The following is a 26,091-nucleotide window of genomic DNA, read 5'->3' as shown; positions in this document are numbered from 1 at the left end:
ATGTACCATATAAGCAATATTAATAACAATATCTGAAAATAGCTGTAAGACTAGTACAAACATTTGGCAAACTGACAAAGACAATTTATTGTTCATCTATGTTATATATTTAGCTTAAAAATAACATTTCTTCAAATATATGTGTCAGGATTTTTTCTTTCAGTTAAATATTTCCACAGGGTGGTTTTTTTACTTTTGGTTTTTACCCAACTTTATCATGTCATTTGGCATGATGAACATAATCAATTCAGGTCCAAACTTAACATCTTGTGTTTCTATAATTTATTTGTTCCAAAGTTAACATTAAAAATCCACTCAATTTTCCTTTTCTTGCTGTTTAAGGTCCATCAGTGCACCCTGCAGAACTCAAAAGAGAGCTGCATCTTCTATCTGAACTTTCTGCTTGAACTGGATTTATACCCAATTTCAAGTAGAGAATTTCTCAGCTGTTAATAGACACCCTGCATGGTTATTAGCTACTACCATTTCCTAAGTTACTCTACAATCCATTTAGGAGAATTTAAAAATGAATAAAACAGTGTCAATGAACAAGAATTCCAGAGAAAATCTTTATCAGACCTTTCCTATTTCGCTAAAACTTATGATTTACATGCTAGCACATGAAATTTCAGATGAACATTATTTATAATGCTATGCTGTTATCAAAAGTATCAATTTAAAATTTCAGATATAGACATTTAAATCCTAATCTTCAATTCTCCCTACCTCCATCACCTCTTCATGTCATGTAATCTTATGTCTCATCCGTTTCTACATCCAACTCCCTAAACCCCTGCTGTGCCTTATGCATCTACCAACCTCTGCCTCTTCCTAAACACAGAAGGGCAGCAAATGAACAACTAAGTACAGAATAAGCTAAAACCCAAACATGGAGAGAGCAAGCAGCAAAGGAGTTAAAAGGATGATTTGGGATGAAGTAGAATGAAGCAAGGTAGAATGCAGGGATAAAGAAGACTTAGTACAAACAGTGGAGTTATAATCTGATAGGAAAGCATATGAAGGATTGTGGAGGTTGGAAGAGGATTAAAGTTCCAAGTTCATCATCAGGGAAGGTCTCCTTGACAAACAGATGAGACTTAGACCAATTAAGAATTACTTAAGCATCTAATACAATGTCACTGTATTACTTGTTTACATGTCTGTTTCCTCTACTAAACTGTGAGCTCCTTATAAGAAAGTTCTGTATCTTCTTGAGTATTGCCTGGCACAAAGTAGGTACCCAATGAATTGTGACTCACCTCCTTACCATCTTCCATCTTAACAAGTAATAATCAATTGATTTAATTGGAACTCTTTGGTAAGACAGAGCAAGATGACTTTTTCATTGGTTTGGGTGATAAGATATGCCACTTAAAGACAGATACATATACCACTTATTGGCATTAAAATTTCTTGCTTCTGATGACATGCACATGTATGAAAACTAATCCCAAATGATCTTTAAAGTAATCTCTAAATTTTTTAATTAAACAAAATACCAAATCAATGTGATTCTCACAAGGAAATGCAATAACAATTAAAATACAGAAATAATACTTATCCAATAAAAATTCTAAGTAGAAATACTACTGTGGATACATATGTAATGTCCAACTGGTAAGTGATGGAAAGGGAGCAGGCACTGAAAAACAAAGTCATATTTTAGACTAATTTATTATATTTTTATTACAAAAGTAATGTTATTAAAACAGTATGTAACAAAACCATTAATACCTAAAAATTCCATAAAAATAGTTTCATTCATTTTTAGTTGTTCAGTACATGCCAACACTCTGTTTTGAATTTCTTCATGTTCTCTTTTCTTCTCATAATATTCATGTGAAAGAGGTGTTTCTGAGTATTTTTGTTGGTATTGCTTTAAAACATCTTTATACTGACATATATAACTGTGGTACATTTTTCTGTTAAAATTAAAAGAAATGATGTCAATATAACAAAAGTATATCTAAAATCACTTGTTAAAGTCTACTAAATTAAGCATAACAGACAAGTTAAAAATCTACTTATTCTGCTTCCCTCAATACTGTCTGTCCTTCAAACTTTTTTCTTAACTCTATTACACTTTTCAATTCTCTACTCTTTTTCTCCACTACCTGAGTTACTCACTCCTTAATCATTTTCAATTAAACTTCCACTTCCACCAGTTTAATGAAACTACCCTTCCCAAGGTTATCAATGATCTAATTTGTCCACCTTAGTGATCTCTTTTCACTTTTCATCCTAAATGACACTGCAGAACCTGGTTCTTTTGATGACTTCTTGAATCTCTATCCTCCCTGAGTTCTGAATCTCTATTCTTCCCAGTTCAGCTACCTCTATAACTATGCTATTAAATCTCTTCAGTTTTCTAAGCTAAAGTTATCATGTTCTAGGTGATAGAACTCTGGGGTCACAAACATTCTTGTATACTCTAGAACTATTTTATAAGAAAATTTCAGCATTGTTTGGAGGAACTCCTTCAAGTACAACTAAGGTAGAGGTGCCTGGTCATCTATTTCGGAACCAGTCTTGAATGAGATGGTCAATTCTTGCAAAAGGATATTAACTCTTCCTTCTCATTTGAATTTTGCTTGATCTACAATAGGGGTCAGTTACTATGATCAATGGGCCAAATCTAATCTGCCACCTGTTTTCGTACAGCCTATGAGCTAAGAACAATTTTTACATTTTTAAATGATTAAAAAAACAAAAGAATAATAATGTTTCATGGCATATTAAAATTATATGAAAATCAAACTGTAATGTCCATAAATAAAGTTTTATTAGAACACAGTCAATCACTTATGTACTGCCTAAAGTTGCTCTTGTACCACAGTATCAGACTTGAGTAGCTGTGACAAAGACTGTATATTCCCACAAAGCCTGGAACGTTTACTATATGGCCCTTTACAAAAAAAAGTTTGTCAGTCCTCATCTACAACACTGAACATGTTCAATCCAGGTTCATTGCAAAAAACATATTCTTGGGAGGAGAAAAAGATGGCAGAGTAGAGGGACGTGGAGCTTACCTCCTCCACAAACACATCAAAACTACATCTACAAGTGGAACAATTCTCACAGAATACCTACTGAAAACTTGCAGAAGATCTCATACAACCAAAGCTACAAGAAAAATTCCCATGTAACCACTGCTCCTGCAGAAGGGCTGAAATCTGAGCCAATTACCTGCACTTCCGCTTTGGCATGGGGGTGAGGCTCGGGCAGGTTCTTGTGCAGGCAGATTTGCGAGCACACGTGCATGCCTGAAGGACCTCTGAGCTCATTATGAGCACTTCAGCAGTGGATGTGGCCCCTCGAGGGCAGCGCTAACAACAGATTTCTTTGTGGGCGTGCACACCAAGTAGCAGGTGGCATCACAGAGTTGCATGTCCCAGTGGACAGCTCCTACGGAAGAACACGCAGTGCCTCCTTTCTCAGAGGGAGAGCTCCCAGTCCCACCTACCTCACATCACAGCTTAGAACCGGATCTGGGGGCTTCTATTCCAACAACTGGGGAGCAGACCCTGACCCTGACAGGGCTGTGACAACCACCAGAGCAAAGAGGAGGCCCCACCGAACATCCAGTGCAGGCTCTGGTCACCACAACACCAAACACATCCCCTATCAAGGGGACAAGGGCCAGCACAACCTGAGGAAAGTCTTGGCAAGCATCCATACCACAAACAGCCCTCGCACCGAAAATACTGCACTCACACAGTCTACACAAGGGTCACTCCCACATAAAAACAGACCTTCAAGACCACAGTAGATAACTGTTTCTCCAAAATTCATAGAGTTGGAGAAATATAAGTAAAATGAAAAAAGCAGAGGAACTACTCTGAATTAAAAGAACCAGAGAAATTCCCTGAAAGAACAATGAAACAGACCTCTCCAATCTACCAGACGCTGAGTTCAAAACGGAGGTAATAAAAATGTTGAAGGAACTACGAAAGACTATCAATAGAAATGCAGATCACTGTAACAAGGAATTAGAAACTATAAAAAGAAGCCAATCAAAATTAGACAACTCAATTTCCAAAATGAAAACTGAGCAAAAGGCATAAATAGTAAACTAAATAATGCAGAATAAGAAGTGATCTGGAAGACAGAATAACTGAAATCACCCAAGCAAAACAGCAGACAGAAAGACAAATGAAAAAATGAAACAAAGCAACATATGAGATCTATGGAATAATAAGAGCAAGCCAATCTACACATAATAGGAATCCCAGGAAAAAAAGAAGAGAAAGGGGGATCAAAAATGTTTTCAAAGAAATTATGGCTGAAAACTTCCCAAACCTAAAGAAGGAAACAGCAATACAGGTACAGGAAGCACAGAGGTTCCCAAATAAGATGAACCCAAACAGTCCAAATCCAAGACATATCATAATTAAAATGGCAAAAGTGAAAGATAAAGAGAGGATTCTAAAGGCAGCAAAAGAAAAAACAAAGAGTCAGTTACAAGGGAACCCCCATAAGGCTACCAGCTAATTTCTCTAAAGAAACTTTGCAGGCCATAAAGGAGGGGCAAGATATATCCAAAGTCCTGAAGAACAACAACCTGCAACCTAGGATACTCTACCCGGCCAGACTGTCATTTAGAATAGAAGGCGAGATAAACAATTTCTCAGACAAGCAAAAACTAAAAGAAGACAGCAATACTAAATCTATCCTAAAAGAAATATTGAGAGATCTTCTCTAAATAGAAAAGAAGCAGGAATCAATAAAAAAGGTAAACTCACGATAGGAAAGGCAAATATATAAAAGGATTGAATATCACTTAAATAAGCCAGTACATGGATTAAAAAACAATCAAAAAAATTCTGTGAAAGCAATTATAAATACAATGAAGAGCAAAAAGATAAACATGAAGGTGTAAAACAGGACATTAAAATCACAAAATGTGGGGGAGGGGAGTAAGAAAATGCAAATCTTTTAGAATGTGTTTGAGCTTATATGACTATGATTCTAAAGGAAGTAGATACAGTTATGAGATAACATACTTGAAAATCAGGATAATCACAAATCAAAAACATAAAATAGATTCACAAAAAACAAAAATAAAGGAACTCAAGCATAATACAAACCACAAACGGAAAAACAGAAAGGGGAGAAAGGAACAAAGATGTGCAAAATGAACCGGAAAACAAGGTTTAAAATGGCAATAAATACATACTATCAGTAATTACTTTATATATAAATGGACTAAGTGCACCAATCAAATACATAGAGTGGCAGGTTAGATAATAAAACAAGAATCTACAATATGCTGCCTACAAGAGACCCACTTCTGGGTGAAAGACACATGTAGATTGAAAGTGAGGGGATGGAAAAAGATATTTCATGCAAAAGGAAATGACAAGAAAGTGGGGGTAGCAATACTCACATCAGACAAAATAGACTTTAAAACGAAGGCCACAAAGAAAGACAATGAAGGTCAACATATAATAAGATGATCAATACAAGAAAAGGATATCACACTCATTAACACATATGCACCCAATACAGGAGGACCAAAATACATAAAACAAATATCAAGAGACAAAAAGGGAGAAATTGATGGGAATACAACAATCGTAGGAGAGTTTAACACCCTACTGACATCAATTGACAGATCTTCCAGACAGAAAATCAATAAGGCAACAGAGGTCCTAAATGACACAACAGAACAGACTTAATTGATATCTACAGGACATTACATCCAAAAAAAAAACAAAATACACATTCTTTTCAAGAGCACATGGAACATTCCCTAGGATAGACCACATACCAGGACACAAAACAAGCCTCAACAAATTTAAGAGGACAGAAATTATTTCAAGCAACTTTTCTGAGTGCAACGGTATGAAACTAGATATCAACCACAGAAAGAGAAATGAGAAAAAAATGATTACATGGAGACTAAACAACATGCCACTAAAAAACCAAGGGTCAGTGATGAAATCAAAGAGGAAATTTAAAAATACCTCAAAACAAACGACAATGAAAACACAACCATACAACATCTATGGGATGCAGAAAAAGCAGTTCTAAGAGAGAAGTTCATAGTAATACAGGCCTTCTTCCAAAAACAAGAAAAATCTTTTTTTTTTTTTTTTTTTGCGGTACACGGGCCTCTCACTGCTGCGGCCTCTCCCGTTGCGGAGCACAGGCTCCGGACGCGCAGGCTCAGCGGCCATGGCTCACGGGCCCAGCCGCTCCGCGGCATGTGGGATCCCCCCAGACCGGGTCACAAACCCGTGTCCTCTGCATCGGCAGGCAGACCCTCAACCACTGCGCCACCAGGGAAGCCCCAAGAAAAATCTTAAATAAACAACCTAACCTACCACCTAAAAGAATTAGGAAAAAAAAACAACAAATAAAACCTAAATTCAGCAGAAGGAAGGAAATAATAAAGACCAGAGAGGAAATAAATAAATGGAGATTTAAAAAAGAAAAAAATCAATAAAACCAAGAGATAGTTGAAAGGATAAATGAAATTGACAAGCCTCTAGCCAAGCTCACCAAGAAGAAAAGAGACAGGATACAAATAAATAAGAAATGGAAGAGGAGAAATAACCAATATTGTTACGGGGATGAACAAATCTGACTACATGTTGGATCTGTTTCTCTTACTTTAATCTTTGCTTCCTGCTGCTTTTGTTCACTAAAAGGTTACTGTCTATACATAATGGTCTGCTTCAGGGAACCTGCCCCTCTGCCTGAATGTTAAACCAAAGTGCCTTTGTTCAGGGAAACATCCTGACCCTGTCCACCTATGAATGGCTGCAAGAAAGAAGAAATTAATACATCCCCTTCCCAAGGCTGGCTATTCCAGGAGATATCTGCAAGACTTATGGCCTTTTTACTTTACTTCCTCACCTCTGTCCCCTCTCTGTTCTATAGAAGAAACTGGCATCCAGACCCCAATAAGATGGTTCTTCTAAGACACTAGTCTGCCATCTTCTTGGTCTGCTGGCTTTCCGAATAAAGTCACTATTCCTTGCCTCAACACCTCTTCTCCCGATTTACTGGCCTGCCATGTGGCAAGCAGAGTGAGCTTGGACTCAGTAACAACACCATAGAAATACAAAAAATTACTAAGAAAATATTGTGAACAGTTATATGCCAACAAATTTGACAACCTAGAAGAAATGGACAAGTTGCTAGAAACATACAGCCTGCCAAAACTGAATCAAGAAGAAACAGATAAGTTGAACAGACTGATCACTAGAAGTGAAATAGAATCTGTAATAAAAAAGGCTCCCTGCAAACAAAAGTCCAGGACTGGATGGCTTCACTGGGTTATTCTACCAAACATACAAAGAACTTATATCTATCCTTCTCAAACTCTTCCAAAAGACTGAAGAGGAGAGAACACTCCCAAAGTCATTCTATGAAGTCACCATCACCCTGATACCAAAACCAGAAAAAGACACTACCAAAAAAGAAAATTACAGGCCAATATCTTTGATGAATGTAGACGCAAAAATCCTCAACAAAATATTAGCAAACCAAGTCCAACAACACATAAAAAGGGCCATACACCATAATCAAATTGGATTCATCCCAGAGTCACAAGGATGGTTCAACAAACATAAATCAATCAATGTGATACACCACAACAACAAAAGAAAATACAAAAACCACATGATCATCTCAACAGAGGCAGAAAAAGCATTTGATAAAATTCAACATTTATTCATGATAAAAACTCTCACCAAAGTGGGTATAAAGGGAACATAACATAATAAAAGCCATCTATGACAAATCCACAGCTTACATGATACTAAATGGTGGAAAGCTGAAAGTCTTCCTGCTAAGTGCTGGAATAAGACAAGGATGCCCACTCTCATCACTTTAATTCAACATACTATTGGAAGTCCTAGGCACAGCAATCAGGCAAGAAAAAGAAATGAAAGGCATCCAGATTAGAAGGGAAGAGATAAAATTGTCATTATATGCAGATAACATGATACTCTACAGAAAACCCTTAAGACTCCAAACAGAAACTACCAGAACTGATAAACGAATTCAGCAAGGTATCAGGATACAAGATTAATATACAGAAATCTGTTGCACTTCTTTACACTAACAATGAAGTATCAGAAAGAGAAAGTAAAAAAGCAATCCTGTTTAAAATCACATTGCATCAAAAAAAAAAAAAAAAACTAGGAATAAACCTAACCAAGGAAGTGAAAGATTTATATGCTGAGAACTATAAAACACTGATGAAGGAAACTGAAGATGATTCAAAGAAATGAAAAGATATCCCATGGTCTTGGGTTGGAAGAATTAATATAGTGAAAATTGCCATACTACCCAAACAAATCTACAGATTTAATGCAATCCCTATCAAATTACCCATGACATTTTTCACAGAACTAGAACAAATAATTCTAAAATTTATATGGAACCACAAAAGACCCAGAATTGCCAAAGCAATCCTGAAGGAAAAGAACAAAGCTGGGGGCATAACCCTTCTAGACTTCAGGCAATATTACAAAGCTACAGTAATCAAAACAGGGTGGTACTGGCACAAAAACAGACATATAGAGATGGAACAGAATAGAGGACCCAGAAATAAACCCCCACACCTATGGCCAATTAATCTTCGACCAAGGAGGCAAGAATATACAATAGAGAAAAGACAGTCTCTTCAGCAAGTGGTGTTGGGAAAGCTGGACAGACTCATGTAAATCAATGAAGTCAGAACACTCCCTCATCCACACACAAAAATAAATTCAAAATGGCTTAAAGACTTAAATATAAAACATGACACCATAAAACTCCTAGAAGAGAACATAGGTAAAACATTCTCTGACATAAATCGTACCAATGTTTCCTTGGGTCAGTCTCTCAAGGCAAAATAAAAGCAAAAATAAACAAATGGGACCTAATCAAACTTAACAGCTTTCACACAGTAAAGGAAACCATAAACAAAACAAAAAGGCAACCCACGGACTGGGAGAAGATATTTGCAAAGAATGCAGCTGACAGGGGCTTAATTTCCAAAACATACAAAGAGCTCATACAACTCAATATCAGAGAAACAAACAACCCAATCAAAAAACGGGCAGAAGACTAAATAGACATTTCTCGAAAGAAGACATACAGATGGCCAACAGACACATGAAAAGATGCTCAACACGGCTAATTATTAGAGAAATGCAAAGCAAAACTACAAGGAGGTATCACCTCACAGTCTACAAATAATAAATGCTGGATAGGGTATGGAGAAAAGGGTACCCTCCTACACTGTTGGTGGGAATGTAAATTAGTGCAGCCACTATGGAAAACAATATGGAGGTTCCTTAAAAAACTAAAAATGGAGTTACCACTACTGGGTGTATATCTGTAAAAGATGAAAACTCTAATTTGAAAAGATACATGCACTCCAATGATCATAGCAGCACTGTTTACAATAGGCAAGATATAGAAGCAATCTAAGTGTCCATCAACAGATGAATGGATAAAGAAGACGTGGCATATATATATAATAGAATATTACTCCGACATAAAAAACAATGAAATAATGCCTTTTGCGGCAATAGGGATGGACCTAGAGATTATCATGCTAAGTGAAGTAAGTCAGACAGAGAAAGACAAATACCATATGATATCACTTATATGTGGAATCTAAAAAAAAAAATAGTACAAATGAATTTATTTACAAAACAGAAACAGACTCATAGACATAGAAAGCAAACTTATGGTTACCAAAGAGGGGGAGGAATAAATAAGAAGTACGGGATTAACAGATATGCACTACCATATATAAAACAGATAAACAACAAGGCTTTACTGTATAGCACAGAGAACTGTATTCAATATCTTATAATAACCTATAATGGAAAACAATCGGAAAATGTGTATATGTATATATAAATATATGTATTTATATATATAAAACTGATCACTTTGCTGTACACTGAAACTAACACAATATTGTAAATATTGTAAATCAACCATACTTCAATTTAAAAAAAGAAAATATATTCTTGGATCCTTTTTTTACCCAGTTATTAACAAATACATACTTTCAAAAAATAACATTCATAGAAAATTTTCTAAAAATATATAGTCCTTATAGTCCTCAAAAGTTTATAAATTTTCTAAATCAAGCCATACTATATGGGGGAATTTCTTAAAAGATACTTCAATGATTATCTTGCCTTAGCAGATGAGAAAAGAAGTATTCATAAACTGCTTGTATAGTAAGAAGAAAAGGATAACAGCCTTCTACTGGTCAGCAGGTCTGAATCTTAAGAATGTTTTAATTTCTTAATATTACTAAACTCTGTCCCCTTATGCAAAATAAAGTAGTTTAGCCTAAAACAAGTTTCTTCCTATTCTTCTAAATGCATATTTGCTAATTAAGCCTTCACTTTTTGGGAAAATAGTCCAAAAGGAGGGAAATACCTATAAGAAAACTGAGTCTGGGACACCAGTTTCAGATGAGATTAGCACACCCCATCTACCCTGTTCAGACTGCATATTCACGGCAATTCTTCTAATATACTCCATACAAGAACCTTGCTAGCCCAAGCCATGATTCAAGAAGAGCCATTACTATCTCATCTCTTGCCAGCAATGCTAGTCTTCGTGAATGCCTGGGACAGGGATGGGAGATTAGGAGAAATAAGTAGCTGGTGCCTCTACTTCCTTCATTACCCATGATACCAACAAATGGACTCTTTTCCTCTTATAAATACATAGTATTGAGTCATCAAGTCAATCAACCTATGTGGCTGGTTTAAGAAAGAAAGAGATAGCTGTTTTCACTTCCATACCTCTGGCTAGCTAAGAGAAGTCATCCACAACAAACATTATCAGAGAGGTACTTATTGGACTGGTTTGCTTTAGCCCCTCATAGAATCATTTTAAATAATATTTTATAGCTATAGCTTGCACTGAGAGATGTTATAAAAAGCAGTAATACATATTGTGTTTATTTGAGGGAGGCCACTGAAGATACTGACTACCATATCGCACAATTTCCCCTTTATGAGAATCCAGGGAACAAATTTCTCTCAAGTCTGAGTACTAGGGAAAAAACCTCTGCTTATCCTAAGCAACTGAACTGTTTGTTTGTTTGTTTGTTTGTTTTTGCGGTACGCGGGCCTCTCACTGTTGTGGCCTCTCCCGCTGTGGAGCACAGGCTCCAGATGCGCAGGCTCAGCGGCCATGGCTCACAGGCCCAGCCGCTCTGTGGCATGTGGGATCTTCCCGGACCGGGGCACGAACCCGTGTCCCCTGCATCAGCAGGCGGACTCTCAACCACTGCGCCACCAGGGAAGCCCTGAACTGTTTTTTAAACGAATATTCTGAATTCCAAATTGATCACACTTCCACAATGCTTTGACTACTATTAGGAATTTCAAAGCCTAATTTTGCCTATATCTAACAAATGTGTAAGACCATATCGTATGAATTTCTATCCAGATCAAAGGCTTCATCTTCCTATATTACCCTAACTTCCCTATAGCCTCAATTTGTATGTCTAACTTTATTTTAACACTATGGTATTATTATATAAATCATTTCAAATTCTTTTTGAATTGAAGTGGGGCCTATAAATAACAAAGTAAGTCTCCTTTGTTAATTCTACCCTCTGCCTATTTCTTGGATGATCATGTACTCCAGCTTTCTCTTCTTTTTGCTTTATACTTTCCCTGGGAAATCTCATCTATTTTTATGATTTCAAATGCCAATGAAGTCCAAATCTATACCTCAGTCCCTACCTTAAGACCCAGTTTTTAATATGAAATGTACTGCATTCTAGATTTTGTGTGGGTGTTTTTAATTAGAATATTAGAATAGGAGTGACATCGGCAAGATGGCAAAATAAAATGCCCCTTGCGCATATCACCCCCCTCAGCAATAAAAGTTTGCCATCAAACCATGGACAAAAGTGCCTTTGTGGAAGCTTTGGAATCCAGGTAGGAGACTGTGAAATCCTGGTGCAGTCCAAGACTGAGGAAAGCCATTTTGATAAAACGGACTCACATCTTGGTGGTTTAACTTGCTGACTGTGGTCCTGGCTACAGACCCAGAAAACATCTCTGTACCCCTGAGAACTCAGCTACAGGCCTATCTAGCATTGGGTCTGTAACCAGCCCCATAAACCAAGGGACCTGGGAGAAGTCACACCTACCTGTGTGTCAGGCAATAGGCATACAGACCCTGGTCCTGGCTGTGGTCTCAGAAGTAGCAGGTGAACCAGTTCCAGCCCTTCATGGCCACAGTCTGGGAATACCAGGAGATAAACCTGCCAAGCTCAGTGAGACTGTAGATTCTGAAAGGGCCCTGTAACTAGATTCCAACCTGCCCCAGCCACAGTCACTGAAGAATCCTGCTGGCACACAGACCCAGCAGGAGACACTCCTGTCTATGCCCCTAAAGATCCTAAAGCACCCTATAGTTGGTTCCAGCCCTCTCACAGCACAGTTTTTCCACAGTACTGCGGGTCCAGGGTTCAAGCAAGAGACACTCCTGTCTGCACCCCATAGATCATGAAAGGACCCATACTTGATTCTAGATCTCAAGCAGTCTAGCACTAACAGAACTTCTGGCCCAGGGACCCAAAGAGATACTGCTATATGCTCCCCTGGAGATCTTGAAAGGGCCCTATACTTGGCTCCAGCCCCTCTAGCCACAATCAGGGAGCAGTCCAGCCCACGGAGGGAGCTGGTTGGAGACATGCCTATCTGTGCCTTGAGAACCAGGACTGTAGACCTCAGTTTTGTTTGCAGAATCTGAAACAGCCCTGAGACTCAGTTCTAGCCCCTCTCAGCCACAGTCCAGGGCCAGTCCTGACCACCCATGAATCCATTCAGTGACTAGGCATGAACTCTCCCAGGGACTTGCTGGGAGACAAACTTGTCTACACACTTGGTAATATGCCTGCTGACTAAGGACCCAACTGTGGAACCTGAATCAGACCTTTGTCCCAGTACTATTCTACTGAACAAAGTACTGGAGGAAGTCTCACCCACCCAGGGACCAGACAGGATCCATACCTGCCTGAGCCCCTGGTAACAAGCACACCAACCATGGATCCCACTACAAACTCAATGACAGCTTCAAAATCAGCTCCAACCCAGCACAACTGCAGTTCTATAGGTAACCCCATCAGCCCAGGAAACCAACAAGAGAAGGTCTTTACCTCCCAAAACCAGACTGTAAAGACTGGAAGAAGTGTTTGTTCGTTCAAGTGCACAGACACCAATGCAAGGCTAAACATATCACAAAGAATTAGGCAAACATGACACCATCAAAAGAAAAGTAATAAATCTTCAGTAACTGACCCCAAAGAAATGGAGATCTACAGTTTGCCTTGAAAAGAATTCAAAGTATTCATCTTAAAGAAACTCAATAAAATACAAGAGAACACAGACAACTAAACGAAATCAGGAAAACAATGCATGTACAAAATGAGAAGTTTAATAAAGAAATAGAAACCATAAAATAGAACCAAACAGAAACTGTGGAGCTAAAGAACACAATAGCAGGACTGAAATATTCAATAGAGAGCATCAATAATAGACTTGATCATATAAAAGAAAGAATCGGCAAACTCAAAGACTATTCATTTGAAATTAGCTACTTAGAGGAACAAAAAGAAAAAGAATGAAAAACAGTGAAGAAAATCTACATAAATTATGGAACACTGCAAAGCAAACAAATATTTGCATCACGGAAGTCCCAGAAGGAGAAAAGAGAGACAGAAAGAGGCAGAAAGCTTATTTAAAGAAATAATAGCTGATTACTCAGCTATAAAAAAGAACAAAATAATGCCATTTGCAGCAACATGGATGGACCTAGAGATTCTCACACTGAGTCAAGTAAGTCATACAGAGAAAGACAAATATCATATGATATCACTTATATGTGGAATCTTAAAAAAGGCTACAAATGAACTTATCTACAAAACAGAAATAGAGTTACAGATGTAGAAAATAAACTTATGTTACCAGAGGTTGGGGGAGGAGAGATAAAGTGGAAGATTGGAATTGACACATACACACTACTATATATAAAACATATAACTAGGGCTTCCCTGGGGGCACGGTGGTTAAGAATCCACCTGCATGGGGACATGGGTTCGAGCCCTGGTCCGGGAAGATCTCACATGCCACAGAGCAACTAAGCCCATGCACCACAACTACTGAGAGCGCACTCTAGAGCCCGCAAGCCACAACTGCTGAGCCCATGTGCCACAATTACTGAAGCCCACACGCCTAGAGTTTATGCTCCACAACAAGAGAAGCCACCACAATAAGAAGCCCGCACACCACAACGAAGAGTAGCCCCTGCTCGCTGCAACTAGAGAAAGCCTGTGCGCAGCAACGAAGACCCAACGCAGCCAAAGATAAACATATAAATAAATTTATTTTAAAAAAAACAGATAACTAATAAGGACCTACTGTATAGCACAAGGAACTCTACTCAATACTCTGTAATGGCCTATATGGGAAAAGAATCTAAAAAAGAGTGGATATCTGTATTTGTATAACAGATTCACTTTGCTGTGTACCTGAAACTAACACAACATTGTAAATTGATTATACCCCAACAAAAATTTTTTTAAAAGAAAAGAAATAATAGCTGAAAACTTCCCAAATATTAGGAAAGAGATAGACATCTGGGTACAGGAAGCCCAAAAGACCCCAAGCAAGATCAACCCAAAGAAGATTACTCCAAGACACATTATAATCAAAATGTTAAAATGCAAAGACAAAAAGAATTTTGAAAGCATCAAGAGAAAAATAACTCATCACTAGGGAACCCCTGTAATGTCATCAGGAGATTTCTCTGCACAAACCTTCCAGGCCAGAAGAGAATGGGATCACATATTCAAAGTACTGAAAGAAAAAACTGCCAACCAAAAATACTACACCCAGCAAAACCGTCCTTTAGAAATGAAGGAAAAATAAGGACATTCCCAGACAGACAAAAGCTAAGGGAGTTCATTACCACTAAAGGAGTTCATTACTACTACCTTTTAGAAAATATTAAGGGGAGTTTTTCAAGCTGAAATAAAAGGATGCTAAGTAACAACATGAAAACATATAAAAGAATAAAACTTAATGGTAAAGGTGAATATATACTCAAATTCAGAATACCATAATACTGTAATGATAGTATGCAAATCACTTTAATCTCTAGTATGAAAGTTTAAAATATTATTAAAATTATAGCTACAATAATTTGTTAATGGATGCACAATATAAAGTATGACATCAATAGCATTAAATGTGGGGGGAGGAGAAGTAAAAGTGCAGTCTTTGTATGCAATTGAAGGTTACTTGTTATCAATAAGTCTGTTATATCTATAAGATGTTTTATGTAAGCATCACGGTAACCACAGAGAAAAAATTATAGTAGATACACAAAAAAGAAAGAGAAAGGAATTAAAGCATACCACTACAAAAAAAAAAATCGCAAAGGAAGACAGCAAGAGAGGAAGAAAGGAACAAAGGGACTAAAAATACACTCAGAAAACGATTAATTAAATGGCAATAGTAAGTCCATACCTATCAATAATTACTTTAAATGTAAATAGACTAAATTCAAAAGACAAAGAGTGGCTGAGTGGATTAAAAAAAACAAGACCCAACAATATGCTGCCTGCAAGAAACTTACTTTAGCTTAATGAAACACATGAGCTGAAAGTGAAGGGATAGAAAAAGATATTCCATACAAATGTAACCAAAGGAAATCAGAAGTGCTTATACTTATATCAGATAAGATAGACTTTCAGTCAAAATCAGTCACAAGAGACAAAGAAGGTCACTTCCCAAGGAATTAGAAAAAGAAGAACAATCTAACCATAAAGATAGCAGAAAGAAGGAAATAACAAAGGTTAGAGCAGAAATAAATGGACTAGAGACATGAAAGACAACAGGAAAACATCAATGAAACAACAAGTTCCTTTTTTTTAAAAAAAAAAAAGATGCTTTTTTGAAAAGATAAACAAAATTTACAAACCTTTTGCTAGACTAGCCAAGGGAAAGAGAGAGGACTCAAAGTTATAAATGAAAGAGGAGATAATATACCTGACACCAAAGAAATACAAAAGCTCTTAAGAGGCTACTATTAACAATTATAGGACAACAAATTAGATAACCTAAAAGAAATGGATAAATTTCTAGAAACATACAACCTACCAAGATTGAATTATGAAAAAAATTTAAAAATCTGAACAGGTCAATTCCTAGTAAGGAGATAGAAGCAGTAATCAAAACCCTCCCAACAGAGAAAAGCCCAGGACCAGATGGTTTCACTGGTAAACTGTACCAAACATTTAAAGAAGAATTAACATCAATCCTTCTCAAACTCTTCCCAAAAAATGGAAGAGGAGAAAACACTCTCCAATTCATTTTATGAGGCCAGCATTACCCTGATAAAAAGCCAAATAAGGACACTACAAGAAAAGAAAACTAGAAGCCAATATTCCTGATGAATATGGATGAAAAAATTCTCAAAAAAAAATACTAGCAAACAAATTCAACAGCACTCTAAAAGAATCATACACGAATACGAAATGGGATTTATCCTTGGATGCAAGGATGGTTCAATATACACAAATAATTAAACATGAAATACCACATTAATAGAGTGAAGGATAAAAATTATATGATCTCAGTAGATGCAGAAAAAGTATTTGGCAAAATCTGACACCCTTTCATGATAAAAACTTTCAATAAATTGGGTATACCTCAACATAATAAAGGCTATATATGACAAGTCCATAACTAATATCATACTCAATGGTAAATAGCTAAAAGCTTTTCCTCCAAAATCAGAAACAAGACAAAGGTGCCATTCTCACCACTCTTATTCAATATAATACTGGAAGAGCTAGCTAAAGCAATTAGGCAAGAAAAAGAAATAAAAGGCATCCAAATAGGAAAGGAAAAAGTGAAATGGTCTGTTTGTAAATAGTATATCCTTATATCAATATATAGAAAATTCTAAGACTCCACCAAAAACCTATTAGAACTAATCAACAAATTCAATAAAGTTTCAGGATACAAAATCAACATACAAAAATCAGTTGCACTTCTATACACAAACAACGAACTACCTGAAAAAAAAATAAAGAAAACAATCCCATTTACAGTAGCATCAAACACATTTAAAAACTGAGGAATAAATTTAACCAAGAAGGTGAAAGATTATATACTGAGAACTATAAGACACTATGAAAGAAACTGAAGAAGACATAAATATGGAAAGATATTCTGTGCTCACAGATCATAAGAATTAATACTGTTATAATATCCATACTACCCAAAGCTATCTAAAAATTCAATGCAATCTCATCAAAATTACAATGGCATTTTTCACAGAAATAGAAAAAAAATCCCAAAATTTGTATGGAAACACAAAAGGCCCCAAATAGTCAATTTCTGGAAATCTCAAAAAAAAAACAAAGGTGGAAGCATCACACTTCCTCATTTCAAACTATGCTACAAAGATATAGTAGTCAAAATAGCATCGGGCTTCCCTGGTGGCCCAGTGGTTGAGAGTCCGCCTGCCGATGCAGGGGACATGGGTTCGTGCCCCGGTCTGGGAAGATCACACATGCCGCGGAGCGGCTGGGCCCGTGAGCCATGGCCGCTGAGCCTGCGCATCCGGAGCCTGTGCTCCGCAGCGGGAGAGGCCACAACAGTGAGAGGCCGGCGTACCGCCAAAACAAACAAACAAACAAACAAAAAAAGCATAGTATTGGCATAAAAACAGACAGGTAAACCAATGGAACAGAATCAAGAGTCCAGAAATAAATCCATGCATATACAGTCAATCAATATTTGGAAAGGAAGCCAAAAATACTCAATGGGGAAAGGATAGTCTGCAATAAACAATGCTGGGAAAACTGGATAGTCACATGCAAAAGAATGGAACTGGACCCCTATCTTATACCACTCATAAAGATGAACTCAAAATGGATTAAAGACTTAAATTAAATGTAAGACCTGAAATCATAAAACTCCTAGGGAAAAAATCTCCTTGATGTTGGTTTTGGCAATGATTTTTGGGGATATGATACCAAAAGCATAAGCAACAAAAGCAAAAATAAACAAGTGGGACTACATCAAACTATAAAAGCTTCTGCACAGCAAAAGAATCAATCAACAAAATGAAGAGGCAGACTATAGAATGGGAGAAAATGTTTGCAAACCATATATCCAATAAGGGGTTAATATCCAAAATACATAAGGAACTCACACAACTGAATAGCAAAAAGACTAATAATCCAAGTTAAAAATGGGCAAAGGGCTGAGAGACATTTTTCCAAAGAAGACAAATAGTCAACAGGTACATGAAAAGATGCTCAATACCACCAATTATCAGAGAAATGCAAATCAAAACCACAATGAGATAGTACCTCATATGTGTAGAATGGCTATTACCGAAAGACAAAAGATAGGTGTTGGCAAGGATGTAGAGAAAAGGGAACCCTTGTATACCGGTGGTGGGAATGTAAATTGATACAGCCACCATGGAAAACAGTAAGGAGGCACCTCAAAAAATTAAAAATAGAAAAGCCATATGATCCAGTAATCCCACTTCTAGTTACATATTCAAAGGAAATAAAATCACTATCCCAAAGAGATATCTGCACCATGTTCATTGAAGCATTATTCACAATGGCCAAGACATGGAAACAACCTAAGTGTCCACTGACAGATGAATAGATTTTTTGAATGTGATATATATAAAAATGGAATGTTATTTAGCCACTAAAAAAGAAGGAAATCCTGCCATTTGTGACAACACAGATAGACCTTGAGAGTGTTATGCTAACTGAATAAGTCAGACAAAGACAAATACTGTTATGATCTCACTTATATGTAAAATCTTTTAAAAAAGCTGAATTCATAGAAGCAGAGAGTATAATGGTGGTTTCCAGGGGCTGACGGGTAGAGGAAATGAAAAGATGTTGGTCAGAGAGTACAAGCTTCCAGTTAAAAGCTGAATAAGTTCTGGGGATCTAATATAACGCATGGTGAATATAATAATACTGTATTATATACTTGAAAGTTGTTAAAAGAGTAAATCTTAAATATTCTCACTACAAAAAATATAATAGAGTGATAGATGTGTTACCTAACCTTATTGTGGTAATCATTTCACAATACACACATGTATTAAATCATGTTTTACACCTCAGACTTACTGCTATGTGTCAATTATACCTCAATAAAGCTAGGGGGAAAGTAGTAAGATAAATAAATAAAAATTAAATCAACACTGCTCTTGTCCAATTATGTTAAAAATAAAAACATTTCAATTTTTTAAATTAAGTGAAATTATAATGCTATATAACGTGTTCAAAGTTCCTCACCTTGTTTCATTATATTCATTAATTACATTTACTCCCCCAAACCAGGTGATTTAACACATAATAAAATAAGCCCACACAAATATTATTGGGTTGGCCAAAAAGTTCATTCGGATTTCTCCGTAACATCTTAATTTTTGGCCAACCCAATAGTATTTCTCTGTCAGAATATAACACCCCACTAAATCAGCACTCCGAAAAACAAGTTCAATATAAATACACCCTTCAAAAGTCAACACTCCAAATTTTTCATAAGCTAATTATACAGCTAACTACTCCCCCAGATGTTTGACTATAGCAATTCAGTCATAAAAAATATTAATTGAAGCACTCTGCCTTATAACTGCTACTGATAAATAGTTTCTAAGGATATATTTAAATATATCAAAGGTTGGATAGAGCTTTATAACAAATAGGTAGGCCAACAGTGACAACCAGAGTCCAAAACACTGAATTTGCTTTAAAAATAAATAAACTAAAAAAATTTTTCAATTAATATTTTTGCAAAGAATATTTTATTAATACTAAGTTATAGAATTGATAAGCTTAAATTAATATATGTACTGTACCTGTCTTTTTCAACAGTTTCTTGATAAATAGTAAACTGGTCCTTCATATAGTCTTCATGTTTATGAAATATATCACATGTTGGCCTCCAGCTATGGAAAAAAAATACTGTAATTAGCATCTCAGAATGATAAACTAATTTAAGAAATAATAAAAATGAATGTAACCATTTAAAGATAAACAAATCTTTCCTTTCCTGGAAAAAACAAGCTTACATCAAGAAAAACATTCCCATCTCCGATCACCACCACTATGACCATTCATGCAATCATACATATGCTCAAATATCAATATCGATTAATTTTTACATAAAGCTTGTTTTGGAACCATGACTAGGGAAGGAACAAATGTGACATGGATGGACTGTGTATTACTATGGCATTTCTGGAATATACTCTGCAACGTTCCAACATCAGGCTTTGTTCCTCATCATACTTCTAAGATCTTAGCTAAGAAATTCTTTTGGAGTAAACATTTAAAGAGCTAGGATAAGGGATAAAGAGAGGTTTTTTTCTCCTTTGAAATTTAGAAAGTCAGGTTTTATACCCTCCTGAACTTGAAAGAAAGAAACTAGACCATAATGAATTATAAAATCAGATAGTAAGAATAAAATGAATATTCAACTTATACATTTGTTTTATTACATGACTCAAAAAATGTTGCCAGTGTGAAAAATCCAAAATTAAGTATACACCATGGCAGCTTACATTCTAAGTATTGTTCAAATATTTCCTCTAGCTCTTTTTTCTAATCTTTTTTATTTTTTCAGATTCAAAAAGTATGCATACCCATTTTGGAAGAACAGAAAAGTATACATAAGAAAATAATTATCATCTATATTCTCAACACTGAATAATAACTACTAATATTGATATTATTTTAATAAATTATTTCCAGATTTTACCATAAGTATATAGTTTAACATCTTTGAGATCATATTCACATATACAACATATCATCCTTTATCACTTACTTTTAAACTATCAATATATACATTTTCTTTGTCACTAAGAATTCATTGTAAAAGTTTTAATAAATACAACATATTACACAATTTATCTAACCATTCCAATATTGTTGGCCATTTTGGTTAGTCTAAGTTTCTCTTAAAAACTTGTACTTAAACACTTGTCTGAGTTTGCAACCATTTCCTTAGGCAATATTCCCCAAAATAGAATTATAAGGTCAAAGGTTATATATACACACATTCTGAATATTTTTTAAATTCCATAAGAAATACATGTTCACTAAAAAGATATTCACTGTAACCATTTTGATGTACATATTTCTAGACTTTTTAAATTACACATAAATACACAATTACTAAATTGAGTTTATTCTATGAATGTTGTTTTAATGTTTTGTTCAATTTGTAATATACTGTTAACACCTTTCCATGTCAATATTCACTTATATCATAAACTAATGGGCTGCCTACTGTTCATTCATATGGATATACCAAAATTCATCTAAACAATCACCTAATGTTGAACATTTGAGTTGCTTGCAATGTTTTCCTATTGTAAAAAAGTTGAAATAAATAGCTTGTTGTACATCTTTGAGAAAATGCCTTATTATTTCCTTATGAAAAATTATCAGAAATGGAACTGTTTAATCAAAAGTCATGCTTATTTTTAAAGCCTTTGAAGTATACTTATATGTCATCCAAAAGGTATATACCAGTGTACATTCCTACAGTGTATGAGAGGGGTGATTTTCTTATTTCCTGGCCAACATTGGGTATTATCCTTCTTAAAATTTCTGCAAAACTTAAAGGCAAAAGAATATATAGTATTTTATTATTGCTTTAATTTGGATGTCTTTGATTATTAGTAAGATTGAGCATTTGTTCACATTTATTAGACATACATTTCTTCATTTTGGTATTTACCTGTTTACCTTCTTTGCTTATTTTTCTAATGGGACTTTGGCTCTTTCTTATTAATTTCTACAAGCACTTTATATTTTAAAAATTAACCCTTCTTTAACATTTTCCTACCTTATCCTTTTGCTTTTTGTATCATTTTGAGGTGTTTTTCTTTTTAATTTGCATGTGTCATATTTATCCATTGTTTCCTATGTGGTTTCTACCTGTGATGACATACTTAGGAAGGTCTTCCTCTCTCAAAGATTATAGTCACCTATATTTTCTTCTAATACTTTCATGAATTCATATTTCACATTTAAACCTCTTAACCAGCATGCTGAAATCATGAACTAGAGGTATTCATGCATTAAAATCAACAGATCCTAAAATCAACAGATCCTACTAACTGCCCTCAGAACCCAGCAGAGAATAATCTTGTTTAAAGTAAAGTACATCTTGGACACAGTAGGTTCTGCGGGGAAACTACCAGTACTTTTCCAGCACCCTTTGCAGCTACTTGAGGGAAACCACTGGTAAAACTTAACTACCATAAACCTAAATCAAACTAAAAGAAAAAGTTCAACAATATGTAGTTTTTTCGTTGATCAGATTGCCAAAAAATTTGAACATTGATAATTTCAGTGTTAGCAAGGGTGTGAGGAATAGAAACTCTCATATATTGTTGGTGAAAGTATAAATTAGTATAATTATTTTGGGAGAGCAGTTTGGCATTACTTATCAAATATTTAAACATGCATACTCTTCAACCTGGCAATTTCACTTCCAGGAGGTCATTCTATAGCAACTGGTCTAGAAATATGGAAGGATACCTGTACATGTTGTTTATAATAGGAAATAACTGGAAATAACCTAAATGTCTATTAATAGGAGAATGGTTAAATAACTTAGGATACATCAATACTATAAAATACTATGGAGCTGTTAAAAAAAAAAGAATGAAATCCATACATAATCATTACATGTATAGTACCATTTACATTACATATTGTTAAATTTAAAAAACAAGTTGAAAAATAAGTATGGTATGATCGCATTTTTTAAAAAAGGAAAGGCAGATATACAGGTAGATGTATATATAAGCATATGTAATAGTGATGTTGAATATATATTTTAAAAGGTCTGGAAGGGTACTCACTGTTAAGAGTGATCACCTGTAAGGAAGAGGACAGGGTGGGGATGGGGACTACAGGCAGGGAAAACCTTTTTACTCCATACATTTGTATAGTCTTTGAATTTTTATACTAGGCATGTGTTACTTTTATAAAATTTTAAAACCAATATAAAAAAAGTAATGAGGGAAAACCAAAAAGTTTATGAAATTTTTAAATAACAAAATATTTTAAAACAAATATGATTCTTAATATAGTACTTATTACAAAGACAGTGATCAACATAAAATTAAATACAGAAAACTAAACATTTTATTTTTGTAAGTACCTGTCCATACAATTAAGTTCCATTAACAAGTCTTTGTTTCAAAATGTTTGTCTTATAATAGATGTAACTACTAGAATCCAGAACCTGAAGCTATATTGAAAGAATTCTTAACTTACTAAATAGTTTTATTTTGAAAAGCTACTAATTTTAGGCTAGGTTCCCTTAGACAAAAATAACATCTTGAAAATTCGAAGATGGAAATTATTTCAAATTTATTTATCTAATCGGAATTTTCTATACTGAGCCTAGATTATTCAACATACTGTATTTAGACTAACTGGATCTGAATTAGATCTTACAGCTCTTCTATTTTTCTTTTGAAACTTCTGTGATCCCTTTTACAGTGGCATGTAACAAGGAAATTTAAGACTTGCTTCATCATTTTCCTAATATAAAATACTACTTTAAAGCAACAGTGTCTTCAACTATAAACTCAAAAACCTCGAATAAGAGAATCTAATGACAACTACTGAAAATTTCTTTAAAATACTCACTTACTACAGTTGTCTTCGATCTCCTTACTATGTTTACAGTAATGACCGATTTCCTCATCTGTTGTATTTATAGTTTCATGTATCTTACAAATGGTCGCTTTGTTTTCTTTAATATCTTCAAAGCATTCTGGAAATCATAAATTCAAAATAAATACAGTAGAAAAAAAGGTATGGCAACTGACCTAGAAAAGGAGAACCAGAGAATGGAGAGGAAGTGAAGCTTGAGATGGGAAGGGCCCTACACTAAAAAGCACAGGACCAGAGTCAGGCTTGCTCCTAGACCCAGAAGCTAAGAATTTGTGTTTTAGATTGAAGAAAAATAAACGTCCCCTGTCCCACATCTTTAATGTAAGAGGGCTGGATTAAGTAATATCTAAGATCAATGGCATCTTATGATGCTATGAGTTCATGTAAACATTTACTCATATGATACTAACGTAAGAGTTTTGTTTTTGACAAATGTGTAATTTCTATTCATCAGTTCCATGTCATTATTTAATGCACCTTCAACTCACTTATTTCTTTGTTATAGTGAGTAAACACAAGCTAAAAATAAAATGTAATTTCTTAAAAAGATTAAAATAAATTCTTAATATCCAATATCCTTTTTTGCTGCAGAAAAGATAACCAAATTCTATAATACCTTTCAGAACTATTAAGAAATTATTGAGTGTAGTTTCTTTTGATAGTTTTTATGTAGGATCTTAAAATACTATATTTATGTGATCTGCTTTGTCATTCCACTCATAATATTAATTTTCATAATTAGCATTCCTGAAAATGTGGCTTCCATTAATCCTGGCCACTGACTTTTGATGATTTCTAAAAATATTTTAAAATTTTCACTCAAATGTTTAAAATAACCTGTGTTACTTGAGAAAAATAACATTTTCAATTGTATTTCATTAAGGGTGATATCTACTTAAAACAAAATTCTTAAACACAAAATAATTAAACACTGAATACAGAAAATTATTGAAAAAATAGGGTAAATAGCTCATTATTAGTCACTAGATAGAACCAGGGGAAAAGTTCTAATGTCAACTATAAATTACCCTAAACAAGGCAACAGCATAATACCTTACATTCCATAAAAAAAAAAAATCTTTGTCATGCAAAACTACTTACTATTAATTCGTTGAATCATATCTTCTTTAGTACTTATATCTTGTTCATACTGGAAAACTAAAATAAATTACTCTTTTGTGACTTCATTTTATTGTTAAAATGTCCCATGATAATACAAATAGTTATCTACTTTTTATTTCCATTTTATACCTACCAAATTCTAGCAAAAGTCTGTCCAAACTGACAAATAGGCTGTCATTCATCTTGGATACTTTGCTAAAAAAAAATAATAATAAGGAAGGGTTTTCTAAAAACAACCTTTTGACATAGCATTATTACATAAAAATGTGGGTGGGGCACGAAGTGGGGAGGGAAGGGACACCTTCATCCCGGTACTGGGCAGAGCTCTAGCAGGTATTTAATAAATGAGTGTCGTTATATATATTAAAATAAATGTATACAGTTATCTATAATAAAATAAATTGAATGTCGTTGCATGACTGAAACTTCATAATTGTTTATACATGGTCGTGCCATAAGTTATTGGATATTCTGGAGTCCACGGACATCCAGATTTCTTAAAAGGATATGCCTTTAAAATAAATATCTCTGAATATGTCCTTTCTCGGCGTGCGTACTACTACACGCTAAAAAACTCTTAGAGAAAGTCAGTCACCAACAGCGAAGTAAAACCTACAGGAACCGTGCAATTTGACACTTGCGAATTTACCAGCGAGAATCCAAAAGCGGAGGTATTCACTGGACTACCAAGACGCATTATAAAAAAAAAAAAAAATACGCGTATGGCGGGGTTTGGATCACTCGCTACCCGCAGAGTCGAGGAGCTACTCTTCCCGCGCGTTTTGAAGCGGGGAGTTCGCTCGCCGACTACCTTCACAGCCTACTCGCTTCTCACCCGAGTCCGCCCCCGAAACTCCGGCCACACGGCGGCCCCCGAAGCCTCGGGCGGCAGTGTGGCCAAGGGCGAGGCCACGCGCTGGGAAGCCCCCAGAACGCGACCTCCGGTCGTACATCGGGGACAGGGCCCGCCAACCCCCCAAACCCCTCAGGGCCGCCTGCCTAAGGAATAACCGCCACACGCAGTTCTTTCCCACCCACCTCAGCCGCCCCTCTGGGACCCGAACGCCCACCCTTCCTTCCCGGATCCCAGACTCTAGTCAGGGTCGCGAGCGCCGAGGACACTACAGCAGGTCGCGACACAGAACGACCCAAGCCCAACCTTGACCCCGCTCGGCCCCGCTCGGGCCCAGCCAGCGCGACAAAGCCCACGGCCGGAGCTGCAG

General features: G+C 35.7%; 1 protein-coding gene across 1 annotated transcript in view; it reads right to left on the bottom strand.

Moving 5' to 3' along the window:
• The window catches only part of LOC309971775 (protein SIX6OS1), a gene marked incomplete at both ends in the record, with an annotated part of 52,898 nt that extends 27,848 nt beyond the window's left edge, over positions 1–25,050 (bottom strand). The window contains 6 exons of the mRNA XM_082855160.1: positions 1,600–1,642; positions 1,735–1,922; positions 19,903–19,992; positions 23,720–23,846; positions 24,848–24,904; positions 25,002–25,050. Coding sequence (XP_082711286.1) covers positions 1,600–1,642; positions 1,735–1,922; positions 19,903–19,992; positions 23,720–23,846; positions 24,848–24,904; positions 25,002–25,050 — 554 coding nt within the window. The remainder of the gene's footprint in view (positions 1–1,599; positions 1,643–1,734; positions 1,923–19,902; positions 19,993–23,719; positions 23,847–24,847; positions 24,905–25,001) is intronic.
• Positions 25,051–26,091: the final 1,041 nt, after the last annotated feature.

This window comes from Leucopleurus acutus (assembly GCF_964270905.1).
Source record: "Leucopleurus acutus genome assembly, chromosome: 1".
NCBI lineage: Eukaryota > Metazoa > Chordata > Mammalia > Artiodactyla > Delphinidae > Leucopleurus > Leucopleurus acutus.
Note: the sequence above shows the minus strand (reverse complement) of the source record. Positions and strands in the feature narration are given on the sequence as shown.